Source organism: Harpia harpyja, chromosome 3 (genome assembly GCF_026419915.1).
Source record: "Harpia harpyja isolate bHarHar1 chromosome 3, bHarHar1 primary haplotype, whole genome shotgun sequence".
NCBI lineage: Eukaryota > Metazoa > Chordata > Aves > Accipitriformes > Accipitridae > Harpia > Harpia harpyja.
In genome coordinates, this window is record NC_068942.1 from 40,999,383 (window position 1) to 41,024,002 (window position 24,620).

The 24,620-nt window shown below is 46.9% G+C and overlaps 1 protein-coding gene across 8 annotated transcripts in view; it reads left to right on the forward strand.

Moving 5' to 3' along the window:
* The window catches only part of MAPKBP1 (mitogen-activated protein kinase binding protein 1), a 108,759-nt gene continuing 84,139 nt past the window's right edge, over nt 1–24,620 (forward strand). For 2 of the 8 annotated variants that reach the window (XM_052782162.1, XM_052782165.1), the window contains exons 1-2: nt 5–234; nt 1,089–1,432. In XM_052782162.1, the coding sequence (XP_052638122.1) occupies nt 1,316–1,432 (117 nt within the window). In that variant the 5' untranslated portion in view covers nt 5–234; nt 1,089–1,315. Of the gene's footprint in view, nt 235–414; nt 487–1,088; nt 1,433–24,620 lie in introns of those variants that run through there. The other 6 variants (XM_052782163.1, XM_052782168.1, XM_052782169.1 and 3 more) reach the window with 6 other exon arrangements.

Here is a 24,620-nt window from a genome sequence, read left to right on the forward strand (position 1 = left end):
GGCTCCCGGGGCCGGCGCGGGGCTCGGCGGGCGGCCTCGGCCCCCCGCGTCTGGCCGTAGCCCTGAGACTGCGGAGCCGCCCCCCCCCCTTCGCCGCCCCCGCCGCTGAGGGAACGGCCCCCGCCCCGCCCGCGGGGGCGGCCCGCGCCGCGGCCCCTCCTCGGGGGAGGCCGGCTGCATGGGCAGGCGCTGCGGGGCACCGCGGTCGCCGGCCTCGCCGCTCCTGGGCACCAGGTAGGAGAGGTTTAAGCCGGCGGGTTGGGGCTGGGGCTGGGGCGGGGGGAAGGAGGCGCGTCCACCTCAGCCCGCAGCGCTGCCGGTTGTGCTGACTTGGACGTTTCTCCCTTCCTCTGCTCTCTCTCCCCTTCTCTCTTTCTCGCTCTCTCTTCCCCCCGCCCCCATTTTGCACGGAAGCCGGGAAGATAATTCACTGCAGGCTTTGACTGGATCCCTCTTTCCCCCCCCCGGCGACCGCCGGCGCTTCGGGTAAGGTGAACGTTTTGGCCGGGGGTCTGTAATCGCTGGCAGCAGTTACAGTTCCTCCTTGATCCCCTTTATAAGTAGGGGGTGCGAGGATGTGAAATATCATATGCCTTTATTATCAGGTATCACCTGCTATATATATATATATATATATATATGCGTGTGTGTGTGTGTACTTAAAGCAGAGCTAAATTTGTGAGAGTTAAAAACTCCCTTGTATTTATTCTCAGTGTGCTTCTGTGACTTGGTGTTTAATAATCAAGTACAGCGTTGTGCTTTACAGACTCTGAAGCCTAAGGTGGAATGGATGTGTATGGAGCAAAAGCAAGGGGCTGGATGGACCCCATTAATGGAGTCCAATGGTGGGAATATTTGTCTTTGTCATAAGATGAAACTGAAGTGTAAAACATCTAAATTTTGGATCTGGGAATTGGTTTAGCTGTGCTAATTGATACTAAAAGGATGATAATTTTTGTGGAAGCCTCTGAGAATAAGTAATACTGCACCCACCCTTATCATAAACTCCTTGTATTTGGCATTTCTTGCAAAGAATGAGGCTGGAATTTACTGCAAATGTCGTATTGACCCACGGGTGCATCTTTCAGTTTAGATTACTGCTGATTTGATCCTCTGGAATCTGCAAAAGGAAAGTCTGCCAGCCTCTGTGAATAGCTTTGCAGTGTAACAGGAGTGGAGTTCCCGAGCCGAATTGCTGAGAGATATGTGAACGAGTGTAAGCAAAGCTGAGCACATTGGTATTTCTGCCGCAAACCTGGGCTCGTTACCCAGGCACAGTTCCTGTGTGGGGTGAATACCCTCTTGGCACCTGGAGATGATGTCGGTCGAAGGGTCTACAATAACAAGTCGGATCAAAAATCTGCTTCGCTCCCCTTCCATTAAGCTGAGGAGAAGCAAGCCTGGCAACAAGCGTGAAGATATAGGCAGCAAGGTGAGTGCTGTGTGGTGTGGCCAGCGTGCTTTAACTTTGTTGCCTAAGGTCCCATCTGTACTAACGATACTGCTTTGGGAGACCCGGTATAACTGTAGAGTGATGCAGAGCAACTGATAAGTGATTGTAGTCTGTCTTTTAGTTGGGATCTTTACTCTGCTGCAGATCCTTGCTAAAGCCTGGGCCCCTCTTCTGAAATACATTCTTTTTGCTTGTGTGGTGTGTACCCAGTCTGTATCAGAAAGCTTTTGGGATTTCCTACACTGTGGTGTGTGGAGTTCTTACGGATAACTAACAGGAGAAATGTAATGCTGCCTCTTCCTCCATGTTTCCAACTGCTAACCTGCATTACCACCAGCTAACAATACACAAAGACCTGTTCTTCTGTGTAAGCAATTGCTCTCAGCCCCATGAAGGAGTGTTCTGTCAGCATGTGGGGAAGGGTGGGATGGTCTGAAAGATGGAGGATGTGGCATGTGTCTCAGAGGTGACTTCAGATGGGCATTCCACAGGCCTGGATGGGCTTTCCTCTGTGTTCCTCCTCTGTGTGCCTCAGACCCCCTTCCCTCGGGATGTCTTGTCTGGGGTATAATTGCTTCTACCTGAAAAATCCATCATTCTTCTTGGTGTTGTGGAGAATTCCTGACAGACAGGCACTCACTGGGAATTGGCTGGTGTCATGAGGAGAGAATGACTTAACCCCGGCTGCAGGGAGAACAGGAGCTTGGTGGCGTTGCCTTGTGCTGACAGCAGGTGCCTGAGTCAGGGCACCTCGTTCTGTCCCTGCCACTGAATCACCTGTAACCCTGGGCAAATCACTCAGCCTTTGTGTAGCTCGCTCTCTCCATAAATAGAAAGCTTAATCCCTCCTCCCTTGTGAAGTCTCACTAATAAATAAGAAATGCTTGTAATCCATGACTGCAAAGTGCATTCATTTGTCACAAAACAGTAGTGCTTCAAAATTTATTTCTTGAAGAGTGTCTGTAAAACTTCAGGGGAAATAAATGACATCTTGCCTAAATGTCCTGTCCCCAGCATGAAATCTTGTTCTCAGAACTCTGGTTCAGGTCAGAGTTTCCCTGAGATGGCTGTTTAATACCAAGGAACACAATATTCTTCTCCTGCCAAGCAAGAGAAAAACCTGCTGGGCTTCCTCAAAGTTGTCTAGAGGAGAGCCCTTGGTGTTCGTGTGTGACCGTGGTGTGTGCATATGCATGCATGTGCTGCATTTAATGCAGCCTGTGGACTGCCGGTGAAACGTGCTACGTAGCTGTTGCTGAAGAGCAGTTTGTTGATCTGTATTCTGCAGAGACCTCTGTCAAAAGAGCCAAAAGCCACCTGTACCACCATGTACAGTGGGCATTGGATTCTGGGTCTGTGAGTAGGAGCTGAGGTCTGCACACTCCTTTTCAGAGCTGGGACCTGCTGCTACGTACCCCGGGTATTCTCTGGTACCTGTTTCGTTTTGTTTTCCTTGCACATGCCTTTTGGAAGAGCTCCACTGTATCCCTTGTGCTGTCTCCCAGTGTGCAGCCAGGGCTGTCTGATCCCCTGGGGATATCATGGATTCATTCCACACCATCAGATTAGGGTTTGAGGGCTGGATTTTGTGTATCTTATTAGTAAGAGCAGTTAATCAGTGAGATGTAAAGGAACTGCTGGGGAGTTTGCTGGTAGAAACAATTTGTCCTGAGGAGGAGTTAGGTGCTGGTGTTGGTTTCCTAAAGCGATCTGCTCTGAATTTCCCTCAAATGAGTTATGGCCTGCTTTCGGTGGGACAGCTGGAGTGGGCAAGGCAAAAAGGAGTGGGCCCCTTACCAAAGTTCTGACATATGTTGGATATCTGTGGAGATGCTCCCTCTGCTATGTGTGTGCTCCTCTGCCTTCCAAGGTGGGAAGCAGCTCTACTTTTCTAAAATAGCAGGAAACAGATCCTCTCAGTCTGCTCTTTGGTGTGAGTGTAAATCCCTTGGGAGTGAAATTGAGCCTCATACACATCGCTCCTGAAGGATCTTTGCTGACCTGCATGGAGGGTTTTTTCGGGCATCTTTGTCTCTTGGACTTTTTGAGAAATGACTGCTCCAAGAGGCGCATGTGACTCTAGTCACATGGAAGGGCCTGTGAGGCTGGTAGCTTTGGCTGGTCATCTCTGCTGAATGCTGCTTGGTTACATAGGATGGAGCAGGACTGTTGCCCTAGATTAATGCCTGAAAGGTGATATTGTGCTTTGTATGTGCAGATGTAGGTGAAAAGCAAGCCCTCAACAGCCCTGTGGTTCCTCTGAGTCCCTCAAGCTTTTATTGCAACCAGCTGCTCTATTTAAGATGGACAACCACCCTCAGTGGCACTGCCTTGACTTCCATGAGCTGTGATTTTCCGCTCCAGTGGAAAGTGTCCCTGGTCTCCCTGCTCTTTCCTAAACAACCCTTTGGCGGTGTGAGGCCTGCCAGGCTGTCTCAGTGGTTAGGGACAGACCCTTTGGGCAGTTTGTTATGCTGAAGAGAAGCCCTGTGAAAATTGGCTTCTTTCTGTGAAGCAGCCATGTAATGCTGGGCTGGACGTGGGCAGGCTGTAGGAGGCTGGCTCCGCAGAGACCTGTTTGTGCATTGCTCTGGAAGGGGGAGTGTGGGTAAGTAGAGATATTTTGCATGAGGGCTGTGCAGGACATGCAATGTGTTACTTGGGAGCTGTACAAGAGAGAACTTGTTTTGTGACTTTTATTAGGACTTATTTCTTGCCTATAATTAATGCACGGTTTTACTGTACAGCTCCAGGAGATCTCTATAGGAGTAAAACTAAGGAACCAATACATAATCATGCATATTGAAAAAAAAAAAAAAAAAGGGGGGGAAGGAACAGGAGGTCTTTAAGTAAAGCTTGTTGACAGATTGGATGTAGTGTTTGGTTTTGTTGCTGCTTTTTGGAAACAACTTTTGTTTTGTGGGAGTCCTGATTTTTGTTGCTGCCTGACTAGCTCTGTGTTTAGACTTGTTTTTTTTTTTTTTCCCCCTCTGATGTTCATGGCTTGAATCCTGTCCTCTGTAGATCTCCGTTTTTTGTATTGAACCAATATAGACCTAGATGTACAGTGACTTATGTCTAGGCCTGTTGATTGTTGGGATTGTAATATGTCATTGTGGCAGATGGAAGCTGAAACTTCCCCAGATAAGTTTGCTGGCCTGCATTCAGTTTCTAGAGGATTACTAGTCCTACCAGAAACCCAGTTGTGCATCTGGTCACCATGTTTGTGATTCCAGTAGAGACGCAGAGTTAAAAACTGGGCACTGAGTGCCTTTGAAGCAGCATCAGCATCGATCACCCTGAATGAGCAGCACTAGCGGGACAGTGGGGAAGCTTTGGGTTGAGCCATCTCCCATTGCGAAAATGTCCTGGTTGCTGTAGTACCCTGCAATTTGGCTACACAAATCTCTCTCTGCTCACAGAAGTAACGTACTTGAGCAGGTACAGTTCGTGCAGAGGCTGTTCATATTGTTAAGCTCTGCTCTTGTAAATACAAGCATCTTTTTAACTGATGTAGCGGTGCCTATTTTAGGGTGTGCGTGGGGGTATCCTCAGTCAAACCAGATTATGAATGTCAATGCAGAAACAAATTGCTACAAAACCTGCTACAGGCTTTTCCCTAAAACGGTAAGCCGGTGAGTCAAAGAAACACATTTGGAATTTGCTGCTTGTTTCTTTGATCTCTCCTGTTTTTTCTAAGCCAGAAACATTTCAAGTTGCCAGTTTAAAAGAGCGCTTCGACTAATACCTGACATTCCCCAGCAGGAAGTCATTCAGCATGGGGACTGTTGTATTGTGGTCTCCCCCTGCCAAGTGTCATGCAAGCGTGTGCAGCTGGAGCACCTGTTCCCGCTCCATGATGCTGGGTTGGACTGGGTGGCTCTGCAAAATCTTTTTGAGAGCTTTTGTTCTGAAAATGAGCCCTGAGTTGCTTGTAGTGGGAGAGGGCTTCCTGTCCTCCTTTGGTGAGGCATGGTCTGTTCTTACTGCCAGCCTCTGGGCTCCCATCAGCCTGATGGTAGCTCCATGGTTAGGGCAGCAGAAACACATACGCATACCACTCTGTCCTGCTGGTGAGCAGGCACAGATTTAAGAGGGAAGAAGATCCATGAAAGCTTGAGACCCCTCATGCCTTGTCATGCCCCTTGCATTCCCAACACAGTTCTCCAGCTCCTTAATCCCCTGAGAAGCTGCAGGGCTTGGGCTAGGATCACAAGCTGTCCTGGGCACAGGAGAGTGGAGTAATGTTTCTGGCCTGGCTGTAGCTTCCTGCCCTTCAGTACACAGTCCTTTTTGTTTGGAAAATACTGTAGCTTCCAACATGAATCAGTTTAGACTGCTACTGGTCTTAACCAGATCAGTTGAACCTGAACTGGAACAGAACCAAAAACCACACAAGTTTGATTCACTGATATAAATGCTTCAAAAATCATCACCTCTTACTAAATCATTTAAGGTGCAGCTGAGGCTTGTTGCAGAGTGGGATTCTTTGTACGTCTTCGGGAACAACTTGCTCCTGCAGCAGGAGAGTCTGCTGGGTTCCTCGTGGGCAGCATTTTCCAAGGAGCTGGATGCGGGGCTGAGCAGCCTGGCTGTGTGGGTGAGGTAGAGAGCAGCCTGTCTGATGCTGTCAAGCTTTTGTTTTGGCAGGATTTGGAAGGGTCTTTTACATAATGATGATACTTTTGAGGAGCTGTTCAGCACAGTATTGCCCTATTCCCCTTCACCACTCCACTGGAGAATGAGCAGTGCTCAGCCCACCAGCTCTGGTACCAATGCAGCCAGTGGCAGAGCTGAGAGGATGCATCTAACCCTGGTCTGGCCTTCTGCTGCCGTGCCTGTTCTGCTTCAACATCCATGAATGTTGCTTGGCCCCAGTTGATAGCTAGTGATCTCTCTCTCAGCTCTGCACCGCTCAGTCTAAATACATCCAGTTGCTTCAACAGCTTAGGGGCTGCTGTCCAGAGATAGAAGGGGTTTCATGTCTGTCTCCGGTCAGGCTTATAACAGTGTCCCTTAAAGCAGGGGACAAAGGCTGGTTAGTTTCTCCGTAGCCAGACCTGCATTTCAGTGGCATGTCTGTGTCTGTAGATAGAGTCAATGGAACAACTGAGAGTGTCATAGCTCAGGGGCTGAATCCTTCCCTACTGGACTGCTCTGGTCCCCTCTACTCCATACTCAAGCACATGGTGCTGAAGATGACCCTGTGTTTGTTAACAATTCCACACGCAGTTTTCCTTGTTCCATTCTTTGCTCTATGAATGTTATGCCTTGTCCTGAAATTACAGGGTGATCTGGCTAGCTCTCCTGGACTGAATTGGAGCCGAACATGAGTGTTAAGTGTAACTTACAGCCACAGGGCATATCAAAGCCAAAGTTTTTCTGCTGATGGACTGCAGCACCAGTTGCTTTTGGTTCTTTAAGTATGGTGGATATAAAAGCATACAGCAATTCAACATGTTTGGTTTTATAGCCTGCAACTGTATCCATGAAGCACTGTGGTCCTTCTTGCCAATCTTGAGACAAGATTGCTGGAAAGATCCACCCTTCTATCCACCCCTAAATAATGTGCTGTCTTTACTGTGAAGGACAGCAGGAAGACCTCTCCGTGGGAGAGGGGGAGCGGTGATGTGCTAACAGCTGGGGTGCAGTCAGCATAAATAACACAAACCAGGTCATTTGCCTGGTGGGTTTAAATGGTTCTTGCTTCCCCTGGGTAGTTATATGCTGCTTACCTGGATGGTCTTTTAGAGCTGCTGAGGTCTTGCCTTGCATGTTGTTCTTCACCTCCTTCAGATGAGCTGGGTATTCTGAGAAGGCATGTGGGACTTAGCTAACCTGGCTGGAGAGACTCGTAAGCAGGTTTTACTCTGTCTGTGCTGTGCTGGGTAAGCTGTACACATATAAACTGATGACCCCATTTTGCTTGTGGGCTGTTGTTCTGCAGTGGGCTGTGAAGTATGTAGTGTTTTGCCAAAGACCTGTCTGGGATGGTAAGATGGCAGAGGTCAGGGCTGGTCAGAGGTATTGCAGGCGGTACATTTGCTGCTTGCTGGTCAGAGCTGTAGTTCACTGTTGTGCAGGGAGGGCTTGCGGAGAAAGGCATCCACAGACACAGTGGAAAGAGACTTCCAAAGCGTACCATCTGTTTCACTTAGCTGTGTGCTTGGTACTACCTGTGGTGTATCACCTCATTTGTTTCAGGAGGGCGGAACAGTTGAAGTGATGGTTGGGAGTCAGGCCAGGTTGGACCACTATCTGCTTTTGTATCATCAAGGGTCTGCAAGTCCCTGTAAAATTACTTGTATATTATTTCACTCTCCTCTGTGTCTAGTGGAAAGCAACTGCAGGGCATCACCTTCATTTCCAGCTGAGAAAGTGGTGGTCAGCATTTTGTTGGCCTGGCAAATTTGAGTAGATATTTTGCTTCCTGTTGATCAGGTCTTAGGGAGAAGTTGCTTGACTAGCCTTGGTACAGTTTTCTCTGTGAAAGCAAACACCATGTACTAGCTAGTCTTTGGCTTTTTTAAAAGGTCTGTTGTCTTGATGTTTGTGGCACTCGCGTGGAGGTGAAACAGCGCTTAGCAGAATGGAGCCCTGACATTAGTGCTGAGTGATCCCAGCTAAGGTCTGAATAATTAACTAGCACCAAGCCCAGTTTCAGTCACTTCAGGCTTCTGTTTGTGTCTGATGTACCTGCCTCTGCAGAGCTGGAAGTTTCTGAGAGCTCCTGTATGTGCGTAGCAGGGTTGTGGCGTGCGCTCTGCTCTGGCTTCCAGCTCTAGATGTGGGCTGATCCCTGTGCCTGAAACCCTGTGGGCTCTGCTGAGGCTGTACCCACCAAAGGGTGGCTACTGCAATTCAGAAAAACCTCCCACTACTTCCTTTCACCACAGTGCTGCTTAGCCTTGTCTTGAGCATGTCTGCATGTTGTGCAAGGAAAATACAGCTGAGGCCTGCGGCTGTTGTAACCAGCAGTGGATCTGTGCCATGTCATCTGTCTTAAAAAATATTAGTGCAAAGGTGGGTTGCTGCTAGTATTTGTATGACCATAGACTGCAGGAGCATCCCATCTCTACCTTGCTTTGGTGAGCATTGGATAGACATGTGATAAAGTAGACCCAGCCCAGAGGAGCTTCAGGCTTAAAAAAAAAAAAAGGTGTGGGGGGAATAGGATATGCTTTTCCTATACAGACATGTGTCTAAACTCCCACAGAAAGTCTGAGACAGACCTAGAAACTGAATCCTGATCCTCTGAGGCCAAATCTTAGCCTTAGCCACAAAGCCCAGCCTCTTGCAGATTACCAGGGATGTTTCTCACCTCTTCCCTGTAAGGACTGTGTGTTCATTTAGGATTATTTGCTTAAAAGTCCCCAAACTGTGCTGTTGTAAATGCTGACTTGGTTCCATTGTCACTAATGATTTCAGGAGCTCTGGTGATGATGACTTTCCAACAGGCTCAAGCAGATTAAGCACCATATGAATTAGAGCTGTGGAAACCCCAGTAAGCCTTGTAATTTTGCTAGTGTCCCAGGAGACCAGTATTGTTGTTAGTTACTGTGGGGAAACTCTGATTGAAAATAGTACTGTAGAAGTCTATGAATTGCTGGTGTATTCAGTGTTTCCAAGTCAACAGCAATAAAAGCCAGTCCCGCTTGTTCTCTCAAATACAGTATTAAAATTCACAATTGGTCAAGAAGGCTAATGTGATTTAACAACTAATATGAGATTTCTTACCTAGTGGAATTTGAACAATGACATTTCTTCCTTACAGTGATGGTTCTTTAATTTCTGCATCTCCCAAACACCTTGCATAGTTAGGCTGAAATTTCCCTCATCGTGGATCCAGAGAGGCTCCTTTCTCTGGAAGAAAGATTATTGGAGGCTGCATAGTAGTAGAGAGCCGCAACACTAACAAATGGCTTGAGAGCAGGCAGGTGGAGGAATTTCTGAAAGAAGGAGAAAGCAACTTTACGGCAGTGTCAATGGATTCGAGGATACAGATTTGTAAAGCTCTCTGCTCCTGTTTTTCTTCCAAGTAGGCACTGTGGAAAACAGTGTTGCCTGTTCAGAAACTCTTCCCTATCCACAGGTAGGCCCAGCATAGGGCAGTTGTTTGAAGTGCCAGTACTGAAGTGTTAGCTGTGTCTCCTGTGCTCAACACTGGGAGCCTTTGAGCTCTCCCAAGGGCTTTGAAATTGGTTGCTCACCTTTGAGTAGCACATAAGGGGCTGCTTGCCTTTGAAGTCTTGTTTGTACTAGGGATGCTTTCACTTGCCAAAAAAAAAAGAGAAAAAAAAGCGCCATTGCTCAGCCCAGGACTTTGCACCAAAGGAGCTTGAGTTCGTTACACAGTCCCTAATGCAATCTAGATGCTGGAGTTGCTGAAACACTGAATAGGACTGAGGGTGAAAGGAGTGTGTGCAAGACCTGCCTCCTTATTTGGTGACTGCTCTTGGTGCTCAGAACTTGCTGTGCTCAGTGCTTCACCCCTGTGCCATGGGGCCTTGACTTGGACCATAAGGGGATAGGGATGGTGTCGGAGGTATCCAGAGTGGGCATGAGTGTAAGGGTGTACTTGGCTAAGCACATGCTTGTGCTAGAAGCAATTTGCAAGCTGAGCTTCTACAACAAGCTGTCCTAATGGTGACACAGCATCAAAAGAGTCTATTGAATGATCCTGTCCCTCAAAGAAACAGGCTATACCAGTAAAAGGACTTCTTTTTGCCAGTTACATTGCACCAATAGTAGTGTCTTTTCTGCAGGAGCTTTGTCTGGGCTAAGAATGATGTTTTTCACGCTCCTAACCAATGCTTCTGTGCTGCTGAAGCACGTAAACGTGGAGCGAACCTTGAAACAGAGCTGTGTATTTTTTTTTTTTTAATGCAGTTAATGGTTTTGGGTTCTGTGCTCTGCTTTTCAGACTGTCTCTAAGCTTCTTGTTTCCCCTCAATGTAAAACAGACAGGATACTTACCCACTTACTGCAAAGTGTCCCAGCATCCAGGGCTTTGAAACAGCTGCGCAACTCCTTGCATTTGGCTTATCTCCCAGTTTTGAACTAGATACAGTGGTCCCAAGCACAGTTGTTTCAAACCTGCTTTGGGGTGTCATCCTTCTCGAGCAGCTGGGTCCGAAAGCATTGCTGACTGCAAACTGGAACTGACAAATTTGGGATCTGCTTCATTTGTTTTAAGCCCATCTTGCCACAACTCACCTGGTTTTCTTGGACTGCATCATGGCCAGACAGGCTTCAGAAATGGTTCTGTGTATCTTGCTCAACTGTGAGGGCTAGCTGGAGGGTGTTTGCCCAGCCTGTGCCCTGAAGCCCGCTATGGGAGTGGTGGTGGAGGGGAATGGGGACAAGATGACATAAAGCGCTCTTAATGAAATGCTTTAACGAATATTTCTGATGAGCGTGCAGCGGGCCTCAATGAACGTAGTAGTCGTTTCTAAAAGCCTGAGCTGCTTTTGAGGCTGGAATTGGGATTCCACCTTCTCCTGCACCGGGAGGATAATCGTCCTCCCTGATAATCCACGCATGTCTCTGCAGGCTTCCCAAGCTAAGCTGTTGAGATGTGTTTTACATGCAATCAGCAGTGCGAATAACTGGCACTTGGGGAGGATGAGGGTAGGGTCCTCTGGGCAAGAGGTAGCTTTCTTCAGCTTCCTCGCCGCTGACTGCTTTGGCTGTGTTTTTGGCTGTAACTTCTGGAAGAGCAGGTCTCTTGCATCACCGTTGTGGTGGGTGCCTTATAGATGCTTGCTTTGCAAAGTCCTTGGCCCACTTTCTGTAGCGGGGCTGCAGATAAGCTTTTTGATGTCCGAGACCCACGATAAATACTTTTTTGCTGGAGCCATCAGTGGAAAACAAGAGCATGGTGGCGGGGGAGAAGATGCAGCGCCTGGACTACCTCTGCTGTGCATCGGAGCTGCTTCAGGTCCTCGGAATGAGCATCTCTGCCCAGGGTCGTCTGAATGTAAACACGACCGTCGATAAAATGGCCAGTGGGCTGATTTATGGCCTTCTGCAAGGCGTGCTGGAGCGGAGGTGAGAGCTGGTGGGCGATGCAGCACCGGCGCTGCAGCTGCACGGCCTGGCCTGCCCGCTAGCTGCTTGCTGGCAGTTTCGCGGGGTGGGCGTGCGCCTTCTGCCCTCGCTTCTTCCCCCGTCCGCCGTTCCAGCGCTGCTCCGGCCGCTGCAGCCGCGCCGGAGCCCGCCCAGCTCCCGGTGGGTCGGTCGGTCGGCCGGCCGGTCAGCGGCCGGGCCGGCTCCCGGCGCAGCGCCGCGGGAGGGGCGGTGCCTGCGGCCCCCTGTCGCCATGGATACGCCGCCCGGGCAATGGAGGCGGGGCGCTCGGGGGGTGGGGGGCGCCCTGGCCCCGCCCCCGGGCGGCCGCGGCGCGCCATGTGCGCGGCGCTGTATTTACCCGCTGGCCGCGGGCGGGTGCCCGGTTTGGAAGGGCTGCTCTGGGCACCGCTCTCCCGGCGCTCTTCCCAGGGACTGCACCCTTGGGTAAGCCCGTGCCGGTTAATTTAAACACAGGCTTTGGAAAAAAACCAGACAAACCAAGCTTCCAGTCTAGACAAACCCTCTATGATATGCCGAGAGTGAGTGTTGTCTCCAGACAGTGTCTGGTCCTTTGTGGTGTAGCTCTGGTGACCAGGGTTCAGGCTGGAAGAGAGCACCAGGTTGCCCTGGGTAATAACACTGTCCTCTGTGGTAGAGGATATGGTTGCATGAGATGCACCGGGCAGCGCCCAGCTCTGCATCTCTGCTGAGGGAACTGAGTTGTCTTGTTAGTTCAGGAAAATCTGCCTCTTTCTTTTGTGAAACGAAAGCATTTTACAGGGGTTTTACTTGGCACTGGGGTAGCTCTGAGGTCACCAGGAATGGAGAAATACTGCTTACTGTGGAGAGTCTTGTGATGTTCCAGTGGGAAGAAGAGAGTGCTTGCTGCGATAAGGCATTTAGTTTTGCTGTCAGTGCTTTCCAGAGATTTAAAACAATTGGGAACACTCATCACCTACTGCCTAAAGGTTTGTTGGCAAGCAACAGAAACTCTTTCTTTCTACTGGTAGTTTTTTCTGGCACTTAAGGCCTGTTGTACTGGGAGGAGCAACCCGTCCCGCCTTAGCCAGCAGCCCTGGCTGAGGAGGGGAGGAGGCTGTGTAAAGAATACTGTAACTCTCCAGGCAGAGAGGAGCTGGTATTCCTCCCCTGGGCTGTGGGGAATGGAGTTGTGGGCCTGAAGCATGTTTGTGTAGCATTTGGGATTAGTTGAGTTGGGGAGCTCTCATGCTGAGGAGATGGCAGAACTGTAAATCATCAGTGATCTATGTAAGCTGCGGAAGCAGTTAGGGCAGAAGGAAGAGCGTAGAAGCAAAATCCATTATAAAATGTCAAAGTGGGTGATTTCCCTTGCTGAGGAGGGGGTCTTGTCTCTGGGCAGCAGAGGAAATGCTGCCTATGTGTTGTGGCCATCCCTCTGGAAGAGGGATTTACTTCCAGGTTTGCTGCCTGGGTTCTGTCCCGCGTCCTGCCCTCCCAGTCTAGTGTGATTTATTTTGGATGCTTTTCTCAGATCCTGTAAGTACTGTAACAGCTGACAAGCAGGATTTTGTGTTGTAGAGCATACTTAAATGCTGGGGTCTGGTTGGATGATGGTATGAGTATGTTTCTATTTTTCTGTTTGTATGTTTAATAGGAAGAACGTATTCTGTTCTGGTTGAGCATATGTTACTTTTCTTAGTGTGCCTGTTAGTACAGTAACTTACAACCCACTCTTTTCCCCTGCTTATAAAGTGACACTGGTATTGTGTTACAGCTGTAACGTACACAAAGTCTTGCACAACTCTTTTGTGTAACATTTTTACAGTCTCGATGACCTTGAAGGGTTTAAAAGGAAACTGAATGCAAACTCTGGCACCATTCCTGCGGATACTTAAGTATGTGCTTAATTTTGTGTTGAGGTAGTATGAGCATGAGTAGTTCCATTTCACCCAATGGATGTAAAGGTAGGTGCTCTGTGGCCAATTGCAAGATCAGAGTCTATGTATGATGATTCATTTCATGCACATAACTGTATGTGTGTGCATGCCTTATATGTATATCATGCCGTTGTCTTTATCATATTGTTTTGACCAGCTCAGCTGTCCATTGTCCATTAATCCATATTCCCTGGGTGTGTTGCTAACCAGTCCTGTGAGGCCTGGAACAGAGACTGTTTCTCTTTCCCTGCTTCCCATCCCCCAAATAAACAGTTAACCAAAGAAATTCCATTTTTCTTTTGTGACTCCATCATCATCCCCAAAATGTGGACTTGGTTTCCCCTTTTCTCCCCAGCGAGAGGCTCCCTGACAGAGCCTCCTCTGATCCAAGCAAGATGCTGACCTGACATGTTCAGGAAGGGCAGTTTCATCCCTGAAGTTACAAACAGGTTTATGCAAGGATAAAGGGAGGTTATTTATACCCGGGACAAGAGACGCCTGTCTCTGCAGAGGTCTGAGATGGTGGTCATTAACTTTTCCAGATCACATAACCGAAGATGCCATGCCTTTTTAGATACTTCTGAATTGTTGATTATGCTTTCCTGCTCTTTAAAGTCCAGTCACATTGGATTCAGACATAAGAAAAGGCAAGATTTTTTTTTTTAAGACACATTAATCCCCCCTCCAGTATTTAGCTGTTGCAGAGAAAAATGTGATGAAAGGTTGTTTTAATGTATTCTGGGAAGACTGGCAGAGCTGTCTTTGCAGCCCATGAGAAGGACAATCTGGTGAAAGGCATGGTAGTTATCACCTGGTAGTGGTCTACACGTGGTAGCAGGAGCACCCTCCTTTAGGAGAGGGAATATACACTGCATCTCCCTGTGGGCTGCTGCCTGGGGTTTGGCTCACCTGGGCTCATGTTAAAACCTAGGCCTAGCACTGGGATCAGTACGAGAGGCAGGTGCCTCTCTCATCTACATGTCACTGAGGTCCTTGCAACCAGTGCCGAGGGAAGTACATTTTGGATGTTGGTCCCTGGCTCCTGCGCCTTGCCATTCTTGTTTCTTTTCGGTGCATCACCTTATGGGTATTGGACTAAAGTCAGACTCATTAAAATATGGTAGCACTACTGATATTTTCAGTACAAACAGGGTTTGCAAATAGAGCTGTGCAAATCTGACTATCTTCTGTTTGTCCAGCCCTTAAGTTTATAAGATTATTTTAAAATGCAAGAGGGTACTGGCAGATGCTCTATATATTGCATGTCTGCCCTTATGCTGGCCCACACCCTGGTCACCTCTGTGTGGTCTCTTGGCAGTCAGACACTGTATCTTGATGTGACAAGAGCTGGCTGTTAACTTACAGCTATAAATCTGTTGGGGCTATAGTGGAAGTCTGTCAGTGCTGTGCAGGTGGCGAGTGGCTTGCTTAGCTTCTGGGTGGATGACTTTTTTTTTTTTTTTTTTTAATTTTCCTAACACGGCTTGTACTTCTGCAGTGGTAGAGCCTATTCTGGTCACAGTGGAGCAGCAGAGTTAACAGCGTTTATGGGACATTCTTTCCAATTGCTGTGGTCTAAACATATGTACACCAGCATTGAGTTACTTCTGCCTGGAAATAAGCCACAGAGCTATATATAAAATACGTTTGAACTGTTGCAGTAATGTTGTTGGTATAAATAGGAGAAAGGGGTAGCACCAGGGCTCCCCTTCGTTAGAGCTAATTCAAGAAGACTTCCCGGTGCTCCATCTGCAGTGGAAAAAGCTGGGAAAGGTGGCTGAAAGCAACAACAAAATGCCATATGGCTAGCCTTCAGGGAAGAGCATAAAGTGTGAGATACTTGGGTCTGGAGCATTGGCTTCCTGCTTGACAGGTGCTCAGCTCTTTTCTCTTGTGGTGGAACATCTGTCAGAAATCCTACAGGGTTCAGTTTGCAGCAACCTGGTCTCCCAAAGCCACAGAGTTTGGTCTGTGGCAGTCTCTTGGTTTCTTGTGACTCCAAAATTGTTGCTGAGTTTTCTTCAACTCCTGGCAGATGTTTCCTGCTCAAGCTATTAGAGAAGTAGTCCAGGTACTTGTGAAGCTTCTAGTTGCCTTGGTCATCATGTTGTGACATATTGTAGGGAGCAGTATTTTGAAGTGACATTGTGTGGCTTCACAGGTGCATTGGGATGCTGCTGTCATCTTTTGAACCGTGTGAAGTGTGCATAGGACTTCTCCCAGGCAGTGCTTGTAAGCAAAACAACTTCTGCAATTTCTAAGTACCTTTCTGGTTCTTTGTTTAGTGCAAGTCTTTGCTCGGTCAGCTTGGCTGCAGTAGTGGATTGTGCCAATTTATGTGGTCCTTTCTGTCACTAATAGATTTTTATCTCACCCAAAAGAAATGTAGGAAGTGACCTCTATAGAAATAGCAGAAAGTGCTGGTAAGCACTGAGCAGCCAGTTTTAGTCTTTGATTGTGGCTGGTGTTAATTCCATCTTTAAACTCTTAAGTCCTTGTTTGTCTTTGGCTAATTTGTAAACAGATCCTTCCACAATACTATCTCCCAAGTGCTTTATTGCAGGTATCAACCTGTGATGTTCTAAGGACATGAGAGGCAAGGTTTGCAGGTAGAAGTAATGTCTTTTCTTAAACAGACTGATACAGTTAGAAGAAGAGAGGCAAGATTGTGGGCAGGTGGGAAGAGTTTCAGGGTTCAGTGCTCCATGAACAATTCTCTACAATCATTTCTTTCTGCAATTCTTTTTTTTGTTGTTTTTTTAAGAGTCTGAATCATCAGTTGCATTCTTAACAACTCGGACAGGCCATCAGCTCCATTTCATCCAACACCTTTTGTCTGGTCAGTGATGGGAATTGCAGCCTGGCTTCACGCAGGGGTCAGTTCCTGTGCAGGAGTGACAGTAAAGCTTGTATCCAGCAGTTGCCCACTACCTAGCTGCCAGTGCACCACAGTAAGGAGTGGACACAAACTGCATAGAAGCTTTATAGCTATCTTTTCGCTGGAGGACATGAAATACAGTTTGAGCAGGGTTAGCATAGTGTTCAGTCTTACTGCTTGCCCTTCAAGTGTTTGCTTCTTATATCCTTTGTTTACACTGTAGAAATGTACTTAGGACTAGTAGTTCAGGTATTTCTGAACTACATGTGTCGCTTAAAGTTATTTCTTACCAAGACAGATTCTGCTAAATGCTTCTGAGTAAGTGAATGCGTCTAAAACTATTGACCAGAAAATCATGCATTCGGAGTATTGACTCTTTGCTGAAGACTGGAGTTCCATAATCTCTTTTTTTTGTGTTCTGCTTTTTACAGCAGCAATTTTTGCTAAGAGCTAAACCTGTAAAAACAGAAGTACTTTGTGAAGTGTTGAAGGAACAGGAATTGGTTGTGTGCCTGGATCTAGGGTTTTCTGAATTTCTAAACAAGGGCAGTAAAGAAATGGTGGTCGTTCTAATGGTTTGCTTTCTTGAAGTATGGCAGGAGCTAGGTGGTAACAGAAACAAAGGGGTTTTTAAGCCTGTGGATAAAAATTGCTTCCTCTAAGTGTGGTTTTACTTCCTCAGGTCTCACATTTGGTAATTCTACGTTACCCATGCTCCTGGGCCTAAATGCAGACTAGAGGAGACCTGCTTTTCCAGTGTTACTCCCTGTTTCAGGGTTTTAAGTCACTTGGGTGGCAGCCTGCTCCCTTTTTGTTAAGTCATCTTTAACAAACTCCTCAACTAAGTCAGCTTATGTTGGACTATTGTACCTCTCGTTTACAGAATTTGTTTCCTTCAGGAAAAGAAACTGAAAAGGTGCTTGGGAAAAATCACAGGAAGAAGTGATTTAAGGGCAAAGTATGTGAAGAAGGAAAGTGGGCTGAACGAATGATTTAATGAGTTTGTTTAAGATTGCTTTGTAGTTATCTTTATAACTTTTTGTCTCTCTGTGCGGTTTATTGTCTAGAGGTGGTTTCCTCTGTGTATGTGTATAAGGGAGAGACGATTGATGGTGTTTCTTGCTGCTGACTTGCAGGGGGAGTTATCCAGATCTTTGGGGTGCTGGGTTGTCGTGGTTTAACCCCAGCCAGCAACTAAGCGCCGTGCAGCTGCTCGCTCCCCCCCTCGCCCCCTCAGTGGGATGGGGGAGAAAATCAGAAAAAAGTAAAACTTGTGGGTTGAGATAAAGACAGTTTAATAGGAAAGAAAGGAAGAAAATAATAATGATGATAATAATAAAATGACAATACTACTACTACTATTACTACTACTAGAATTGCAATATACAAAACAAGCGATGCACTATGCAATTGCTCACTGCTCGCCGACCGCTGCCTAGTTAGTTCCCAAGCAATGATCCCCCCAGGCGAACTCCCCCCAGTTTATATACTGGGCATGATGTCACATGGTATGGAATATCCCTTTGCCCAGTTTGGGTCAGCTGTCCTGGCTGTGTCCCCTTCTAGTTTCTTGTGCCCCTCCAGCCTTCCTGCTGGCTGGGCGTGAGAAGCTAAAAATCCTTGGCTTAGTATAAACACTACTTAGGAACAACTGAAAACATCAGTGTGTTATCAACATTATTCTCATACTAAATCCAAAACATAACACTATACCAACTGCTAGAAAGAAAATTAACTCTATCTCAGACAAAACCAGGACATGGGTCTAGGCTATAAAACTTGCAAGAAATTTTAACTGTTTGGAAAAGACTAAACCAAGTTCTGCAACCGGAATAGCTATGACTGTGAACGATGATTGCCCCTCCTTTCGTACCAGTTTGCATCTTTGAAGCAGAAAGATGGCCCAGTGGTGCGTAGCTGAGTGAGCATAGGTGGGTTTGCTGGAGTTGTCCGTGCCAGTGGCTGAGCAGCAAGTGCAGTGGTGGGGACGCTGCATTACTGGTGCAGGACTTTCCCGCTGTACTGGAACAGGAGGAGGTGGCAGCAGGGTTGTTGAGGAGACAATGGAAATCAGTGCTTGTGCTGTTCTCTTAAGTTTGTTTACTCAATCTTTGGCCCACGTTCCTGTGTATTGCTTCTGGAGGACATGTTCTCCTTTCTGGCTGACAGGAGAAATCTCTTGGGTGCTCAATATGCATGTTGACTGACAGATGCGAAGAGCTGCTTAATTCTAGGATGCATGAAGGGCAGATGATGATAAAGACTCTTCTGTAAGAAGCTTATTCCTCAGGGCAGAGGGCAGGGAGGAGTGCAGGAAGGGATTGCCAAGAGCTAGGCAGTGAGCGGTGGCTGGGGGTGGGCAGGAAGCTTGGGTGGCTCCTTCTGTATATCCTGATTGGTTTGGGGAAAAAGAAATCTTTCATGCTTTCCTTTGATTCGTTTTTAAGCATTCTTTAAAAATATTGTCCCTAGCCTCAAGCAGGAGTGAGATATAGCAATGGTGCAGCATGGTCCATGCAGTAGATAGCTGCTAGAATTCGGGAGGGAGGTGAGGTTATTCCTAGCTCTGCTGCTAATTTGTTGCACGACCACGATCAAGACATTTTACTTCAGTGTTTCTGGTTTTTTGCCACCTAGTCCTCTTGTATCTGGTTATAGATTGCAAGCTGTGTGAGAGTACATGTTGCTACCTGCTGTAAGCAGAGGAGGCCTTCACGTTTGTTGGGACTTCTTGCAAGTACTGTGAAACAAATACTAAATAGTCCAGACAATGTTTAGGGAAAGATTGAATACTAATCTTGTTACCACCTGCCTCCTTCCGTAGGGATGTTGTCTGTGTGGTAAATGCTGTGTACTCACTCTGTCCCTCCTGGTGTATTTATTCCAATCTTAGCATCTTTTAAATTGCTGATAAGTGTTTTTTTAAATATAATTTAAATCGGCTTACAACAAAACCATTTTCTAATCCCCTAAGGATGCAAGTATGTACTTTCCCACATAGCATCACTGCAGTCCTAGGGAGATGCGTGCGTGGGAGGACAAGGTTCTAGTCCTGGAGTGGTTCAGGTGTTACAGGCAGGAGCCTTCAGGCACTGGGAGAGGTGAGCTTTCTGAACTCCTGTGGAGGGGACAGATACCTGCTCTGTGTAAAGAATCTGGGCATAAAAAGGCAAGGTTTTTACATACAGGGAGTCTCTTTAAATCTTTCCTGGGGACTTAAATACACTACTCACAGCTGTCCCCTTCTCCAAAAAACCTGTGTGGTTGCCTTCATGGCAGTGAGGACTGGGTGGGTAGGGACGAGATCTAGAGACACAATTTAGAAGTGGCAGTCGATGACTTTTAGGATGGAATTGCTGTGCAAATGTGGTGGTGGTGAAGGATAAAAATAGATTGATTTGGCATGGGGTGTTATGCGTGAAAAAAGAAATCACAAATGAATTATGAGTGTCACCTCAGGCAGGCTGATCAAAAGGCTTTTCTTCATCCTGCACCGCTCTAGCTTGTGTGTTTCTACTCTTGGACTCAAGATCGACCACCAAGTTCCCCCTCCAAGCCTTGTCAAACAGCGCACTGATCCGTTTATACCAAAAGTAAGCCCCAGTGAGAAGAAATGAAGGGGAAGGGAATTGTAACATGTGCTTTTCTTGAAGCACTGAGATGTGGCTTTCCTTCTCTGGTTCCCCTTGGCAGGGTTAGCTGTGGGGAAGGCTTTCTGCGCCCTCTCTTGCAGTCTATCTTCCCCGTGTCCAAGTTTAGTTTGAATGTACGCGTTGTTTATAGAGTTCAGCAGGAGGTGATTTAGGATGGAGCTCCTCACCACGGCGGTATCGGTATTAGAAATGCCGTGTTATGGCCCATGTGTTTGACTTCTCTGGAGTCAGGAGTTATGTGGAGCTGCCACGGTTTCCTTGGAGTGGATGCCCATCTCTGACGTGAAGCTGTGGACTTTTAACCGTCAGCTGTTTGTATTTAGGAGCAGGCCCAGCGTGGGGCTGGGGCTGTGGGGAGGGATTTTGACAGAGTCACAGAGGGAGCAGCCTTGCCAGCCCATGCCCACATCCCTGTTTGGCTCTTTTCCTTGTTCTTGTCACTTGCTTCTCATGAGTGCTAAAGCCTGGGCGAAACAGAGGGGAAGGAGCCTTTCCTATCTAGGAAGTGATGATTAATGATGATAAACAGTGACCCTTATACCGAGAGAACCGTTTGTTCCTGCTTGATTTCAAACCCTTATATGAGTAACTGAAACGCTGCCCAAGGGAGCTGTATTTACTTTTTTTTTTTTTTTTTTACTTCTACTCACTGAAGCGCTTTCTTTGCCTATATTCAGGCTCTGTGTGTGGATTTGGAGGAGACCAATATATAACACTGCCAGAAAGTCAAAAGTTGCTTCCTTTGATCTCCACTGTTGGGACAGATTGATGGGGGAGCATTGCAAGTCCTCACTTGTACCTAATCCTCTTACAGATAGTTTTCCATGCAGGCGAAGGTGAATTGGTTTCTTTTTCTACTACGAATAAAAAAATCACTGGACAAATTGCCTATGTGGGAGGGCAAAAGCACCCCCAACATAAAGTCTGCTTTCTTGCCTGCTCTCCTTCCTTGTGAAAAAGTGATGCACATCTGCAAATTGGAAAAATCTGTTCCTTCTAAAAAAGTGATCCTGCACAATTCCAGGTACCGAGAGCTCAAGGAATGGCTTCTTTGATGCCTGCCCACACAGGATGTGTCTCTCTGCTGTGTCCTGTAGGGCTCGCCTGCCTGTGGAGCTGGTCAGATTGACTCCATGTGCAGATGCTTAGTCTGGAATAAATCAGGATTGACTCTTTATGTGCCAGCAAACCTGTAGCCTGTTTGATGTCACTTCTTTTTTAAAAATATACATTCACCGCACAATCTTCACAAATGTCGCTTACATCAACAAAAAGAATTCCCCACACCAAAGTCAAAATAGCATTATCACAACACTGACAAAGGTGGACAATTTACACACACTCCACCCCTTGTCCCTTCACCACATTTGTATCTCTGAAGCTCAGATATTCTGAAAGTTTTGTGAAATCTCATGAAAATCTGAGTTGGGGCTGCTTTTACGCTGAGAATGATGACTGAATGGGAGAAGGAGAAGTTGCTGCTTGCCATGTCTCTAGCAAGGGTTGATAAGGTTACATGTGCCTCTCCTCACCCCTGCAGTATTTTAGAAGAAATTGGACCTTGGTGTGGGGGTGGGGAAGAGAAAATTGGTGTTAAGTGAAGAAACAGAAGGTAATTATTTAATGATGGCTAGGTCATGCTGCAGAAGCTGGTAGGAAATTAACCCTCTACATATCTTCTTTTGCAGGCCACAGGGACACTTGCAGGTGTGTGCTGCTGTCAGTTCTGAGTTCCCTCACTATGGTTCCTGGTAGAAGTGCTTTTAATAGCCTCCCACCCACTTCCCTGGGGCTATGCAATGATATTTATGGCCTCCCTGGGACTGCCTTACTCCAGGTGCATGAAGAAGGCGGCAGAGTGCAGATTCAGCACGTAGCCCTTGACAGCTGGGGCTGATGGGTCAGGAATGCAGTCCTGACAGCTGGAATTGGACTGAAAGCAGCTAGCATGGTGGGGAGGCCGGGAGGGGAGAGCAGGCAAGAGAGGCTGTGTGGAGAGACGGACAAACGCACGCATGCTGTGTGCAGGCGTGTGTGGAAAGACAGCCCGCAGGGACCCTGGGGTGCTCGTGTTCCCTTTCTTCCACCTCCGTCCCTGTTTTGTTCCTTGTTCTCTCAACTGCCTGGATAATTTTTAATAGTAGTGTGCACACCTCTGTGCAACCATTGTAGTGACACCTGGCAGAGCCATTAGAGCTGAGGCTCAGCATTTCCATCAGAACACCCCCCCCCAATCCCACCTCTGCCTTTTTGCAGGTTTACAAACATAATATAATGCTTCCCATAACTCAGTGATTCAAAACCTTTGGGCAAGTCGGTTTCTACCCTTGCCACTCTTATGCCAAGGTGCGTCATTCATAATTTGTGTTGTGGGAGATTGTTCCCTGATGTTCTTAAAGTGGTTATCTTGAAATCAAATTGCCTAGAATTGGCAACTGCTTGTTGCAGATGATGATGTTCCGGTCAGGTGTTTGGGTTTTTTTTGTTTTAAATTGGTTAAAATGTGAGGCCTTGTTCAGTGGTCAGACATAGCTCTGAAGCTTTTCAGCCCATGAATGCTGCTTCAAATTGAGCATTGGCTGGAAACACCTTGAAATGTTGCAACAAGTCTGGGTGGTGGATTGCAGGAAACAAACCAGTTTGATGGTCTTGGAGTAGTTCCTAGAGGGTCAGTTAGGCCATTGGTATGAGTCTGCAATGATGGCAGTGAGCAAGGCTTGTGAGACAGTGTGAGAGACATGGAGACTGCTCTGTCAAGGCAGACATTCTGAATTGGTCGTGTGTTGGAGCTTGGCTTATTACTGTTGCTTTTGCAGGTGGAATGTTTCCAGTCTCCAGGTTTGTCAAGACAGTACTCTTTGCTAGCACTGGATGCTGAGGTACAGAAGGCTCAGGCTGGAGAGGAGGGAGAGGATAGAAAAGCCTTTTTAAAAAAAAATTATTAAAAAAAATTTTAACAAGTGCATATTCTTTGTGCACATACAAAAACAAGGGGAGGCATTGGGTAGGTGAGGGACAGAAACCAACTGTGGAGCTGAGTGGTTTTGTTGTTTGTGTGCTCTTCTAAGTCAAACATCCCCTGCAGTTAATTCCATCCACCTGTCTTCAGCCCTCCCCCTGCCAGGCCAACAACAAAACCCCCAACTCCTGGAAAAACAAACAGGCAGAGGAACCTGGGCCAAAGCTAGACCTTTGCATGTCAAGCTCAAGTGCAAAATGAGTATTTCACAGCTTTGTTATAAAGCCCTGAAATGAAGGCTTTGACAGCCCCTTAAGTAGAATAGTATACCGTAATTAGTGTTCTGTGTTTAATGTGCCAAACGAAGCACAGCAGAGCTAAATGTAAAACTTCAAGCCTTTGTTTTTCTGCAGCAGTAACAGGAGATTAGACAGCATGTTCAGATGGTGGATTAGAGCCTACAACTCGTGTGCTGGTCCCTGGAGGTTAAACGTGCTTTTTTTGCAGTGGGGCTCAGGGGCAGCAGGAGAGATGTACAAACAGGGCCAGCTGTGAAATTTGGTGCTATCAAATTTCACTTATGTAAGAAGCAGACAGCTATTTCTTAAATGCTGATGCTGACAATGTACAGCTACGATGCATTTTCACGTATTGGATGCCAGAGCGCATTGATAGGACTTTGCTGTGTTGCAGCACAGAGAGAGTTGGAGTGTGGGCAGCAGTGCTGAAAACTCTGGGAGCAGAATATAGGGAGACAGACGTGAAAACCACAGTGCTGTTATGAAACTCCAACTGATGTTGGAGCTCCCTGTGTCAGTGTATTGCTGGCACTGAAGAGTATTGGGGTCTCAAGTCGAGCCGTAGAAGCACTGTTTTTAAGGCAAAAGAACAGATGATTATGTAGCCACTCCTCAGACAGGATGGTAACTGATTACTTGATATGCTAGGGAAGGCTTTCCAAAGTAACCCTCATGGGTTATGTATCTTTGGGATTTCTGTGTCCACTGCTTTCTCAGGAGCATGTGCCTTTGCACATACATTATTAATATGACCACATGCAGGCAGGAGAGGCATGAGGGCAGGCATATTGTGCAGTGGATGATAGATGAACTCTGATGGATGTTGTCTTTTCATGCTGACTTGATGCTGCTAGTTAATTAAATGGATTCAAACATTAACTGTGTTAGACACAGGCCCATGAGAAGGCTTTTAAAATAGAACTTATCTGCATGTGGACTTTTATTGAAGTAGCCATTCTTCTACTGAGTGGAATAATTTTGCTGCAAGAACTCCCTCTGAGGATGCTCTTGTTCATGAATAAGTGCTCACAAAGGCATGGAGAGGAAGGGCGAAGTTGAAATCAAACTGTTGATTCAATAATAGTATTTCCCTTTGCATAGGGGAGCAGAGAGGAGAGAATGGGGGATAAGTTTCTGAGTGCAAAGCAGCATGAGTTCTTATCCGTGACTTTGAGCAGGGCGACCTCCTTGCTGCTGTCTGTAACTGATCTTAGATGTCAAAAAGGCAGATTGAGTGTAGGTTATTAATGGGAAAAAAGGAATGGAGAACAAAACAGAAGACTCTATTATTCTGCTCTGTAGACAGTTGCTGTGACCACACCTTGAAAGCTGTATGTAGTCTTGGTGTTTCCTTTTCATCTCAGGAAGGATATAGTGGACCTGGAAGG